This window comes from Octopus bimaculoides, chromosome 27, assembly GCF_001194135.2.
Source record: "Octopus bimaculoides isolate UCB-OBI-ISO-001 chromosome 27, ASM119413v2, whole genome shotgun sequence".
Lineage (NCBI taxonomy): Eukaryota > Metazoa > Mollusca > Cephalopoda > Octopoda > Octopodidae > Octopus > Octopus bimaculoides.
In genome coordinates, this window is record NC_069007.1 from 7,936,200 (window position 1) to 7,939,244 (window position 3,045).

The 3,045-nt window shown below is 38.4% G+C and overlaps 1 protein-coding gene across 1 annotated transcript in view; it reads right to left on the bottom strand.

The window, feature by feature from the left end:
- The window catches only part of LOC106883887 (integrin beta pat-3-like), a 57,679-nt gene that overhangs the window by 40,000 nt on the left and 14,634 nt on the right, over positions 1-3,045 (bottom strand). Inside the window, exons 10-11 of the mRNA XM_014935026.2 lie at positions 2,139-2,280; positions 901-1,002 (exon numbers count right to left, since the gene is read on the bottom strand). Coding sequence (XP_014790512.2) covers positions 901-1,002; positions 2,139-2,280 — 244 coding nt within the window. The remainder of the gene's footprint in view (positions 1-900; positions 1,003-2,138; positions 2,281-3,045) is intronic.

A 3,045-nucleotide genomic window follows, 5' to 3' on the forward strand; every position in this document is an offset into this window, starting at 1 on the left:
TATATATATATATATATATATATTTATACATACACACACATACACATGTGAGTGTGAATAAGATTGACAGAATAAATACTGGGGTCGATTCATTCAGCTAAAAATATCAAAGTTGTGCCCCTGCATGGCCGCAGTCTAATGACTGAAAACAAGTAATAAGAAAAAAAAAAGATATTTATGATGACACACATATGTACAGATATATAAATACATGCACATGTACAAATATATACATGCATACACACAATTGAATACATACCTACTTACACACACACACACACACATATATATATATATATAGAAGAAGATGGATATAATAGCAATGGAAAACTTGTGATTTTCGCTGGTATGTCTTTAATTAAATAGATAACAAAGGAGGAAGAAGCAGAGATGAGAGAAGCATTTACGACCGTTTCGATTTACTAGTTTAAGTAAATCTCTTCAGAATGCAAATATAGATTGGTTAGGATGCGAAAATAATTGACACATATGTGATGGTAAAGTAAACAAAGTGGTAATTCTAAAATTTTTGTTCTTGCACTGGTAAATTTGCTGGGTGGAAGTTTGCTTGTGGTAGATTGGTTAGTTTTGTTGGGTAATTAGGACAGAGTGAGTATTATTTAGTATGTTTAGTATGCACGAATGTATCTACATGCATATATAAATGTGTGTGTGTTGCAGTCTGAGTTCAAAGACCACCCACATTAACTTTACCCTTCTTCCTTTTTTTTTTTCCAGTGTGGGGTGGGAGGAGCAGGACATAAAACAAAATGGGAATTATAATAATCAAGTACCAGGAAAGGGGGTCGTTGATGTTAGTAACCCCCCCCCCTATAAGTAATCATTGCCTGCGTCCCTAAATTGGGAGCCATACTTGAAGGGTAGATTTTGTTTACTCACCTTGCTTCTTCTTAACATCAATCTTATCTGTATCGTAATCCGAGATGATTAAATAATGGACGTAACATTCGTCTACCTCCACTGTACATTTCTTTTTTGTGTCTGAAATTAAGAAACATTGATAATTAATCATCATCATAATAATAACAACAACAACAGCCACCACCATTGCTACCACCACCGTCATTTTTGTTTAATGTCCACATTCTATACTGACCAGGGCGAGTCCTAGAGTTACTGGTGTCCCAGGCAAGCTGATCTTCAGCATCTACAAGTCTATGATTGTGAAAATCTCCTTGCCATTATTCACGTCCTCCTTTTCCCCACCCACCACATGGCGCCCTGGGTGACTGCCCAAGTTGCCGGTACCTTGAGCTGGCCCTCGTACTGATGTGTTGGGTGATTTGGCAGGATCTGATGGATCTTAAGGCCTACCTTGAGCTCCTGTGTCTACCTTGACATGGTTTCTATGGCTGGATGTCCTTGCTAACACCAACCACTTTGCAGCATGTACTGGGTGCTTTTTCCATGCCACCAGCATTAGTGAGATCATCACACAGTATGCTAGACAATGAACCCTGAGGAGGGTAACTTTATGCTCAGAAATGAGGGGCTCATCTTCATCAAATTCAATGTCCGTTTTCCATGCTGGCATGGGTTGGACAGCTTAATAGGAACTGACAAGGCCAGGGGCTGCACCAGGTTCCATTGTCTGTTTTGGCATGATTCCTATGGCAAGATGCCCTTCCGACCATTTTACAAAGTGTGTACTGGGTGCTTTTTATGTGGAACCACCACCAGTGCTTTTTGTGTTGCACTTTGCTTTTAGGATCTTGTTTCTGTCATGGTGGGCGGATCTTCTCAAGTAAAAACAATGTGCCACATATCTTGGTCCTCTGTCATCTCCTTCAAAAGGTCAGTGTAGGGGAGCTACATGACAATGTGTATATTAGAAGTGAAAGTGGGAGTGATCAGGTGGCATTTGAAAACGATGAGGTGGGGGAGAGGAGATGACTGACGGTGCTGAACAGCAGAACCATAACAATATAACAGTAGATAGGAGAAAGACGAGGGAGAGAGAGAGAGAGAGAGGTGGGGAGAAGTAGGGATGATGTAGGGTAACTTGCAGGGGTGGATGAGGAAAAGAGAGGCACCCTTGCTCAACCACTCAAGCACTGGATGGTACAGGGGGTGGAAGTGAGGTGAGAAGTTGAGCGAGAAGCAAGATAGTCACTTACCATTATTGGCGGCATCCAATTGGTCCACTATTGTAACCAGTTTGTAATCACAGATCTTGAGACAGTCCGTTGAGTTAACATCATTCTTGTTAAGGATACACTTCACGCATTCCTTGTAGATGCTGCACTTGCTGAGACAAGCCTAGAAAAAGAGAGAGAGAGATTGAGAGAGGGTAGAGTATTCGATTAGCACTGCCTTCGTCTGCTGTGTAGTTATCTTCATCCTACAAACTAGACCGTCATTATCATCATTCCTGTAACTGATAGTACTAGGTACCAGCACTATACAAGTGTGCTTGTTTATATGTGTGGGTATAAATGTTTAACAATGAGAATGAATGCTCAACATGGCATCGGGTAGAGAAAGACTCTTTGTGGATTAAGGCTATCCTTGGTTTTATGTTAAGGAAGTCCTTGTTTTAATCCAAAATGGAGACGAACACTGATGTTCCATATTATAGGTTTGATAATTGTTAGGGGCTTCTTTAACATGAAACCAATGGTAGCCTTAATCCACAAATATACATATTTAAAAAAATTTTTTTTAATTTTTATAGTTTCAGCTTAGAGCTGTGGCCATGCTGATGCACCACCATGTAAATATATAAATATATACATATATATATATATATATAAATATATACATACATATAAATATATATATATATATACATATGTATAAATATATATACACATATATATACAGCTATTTTTAAAATTAAAAAATAAATCACATTTTATATTCAGGGTGTTCTGTAATTTGAAAAAGTATAAAATATTAGTTGAATAAACACAGAAAACTATATATTTGTGAGTGTGTATGTCCTAGCCATCGCAGAAGAACCAATACTGGTGTGTTTATACCCCCGTAACCTAGCGGTTCAGCAAAAGAGACAAATAGAACATG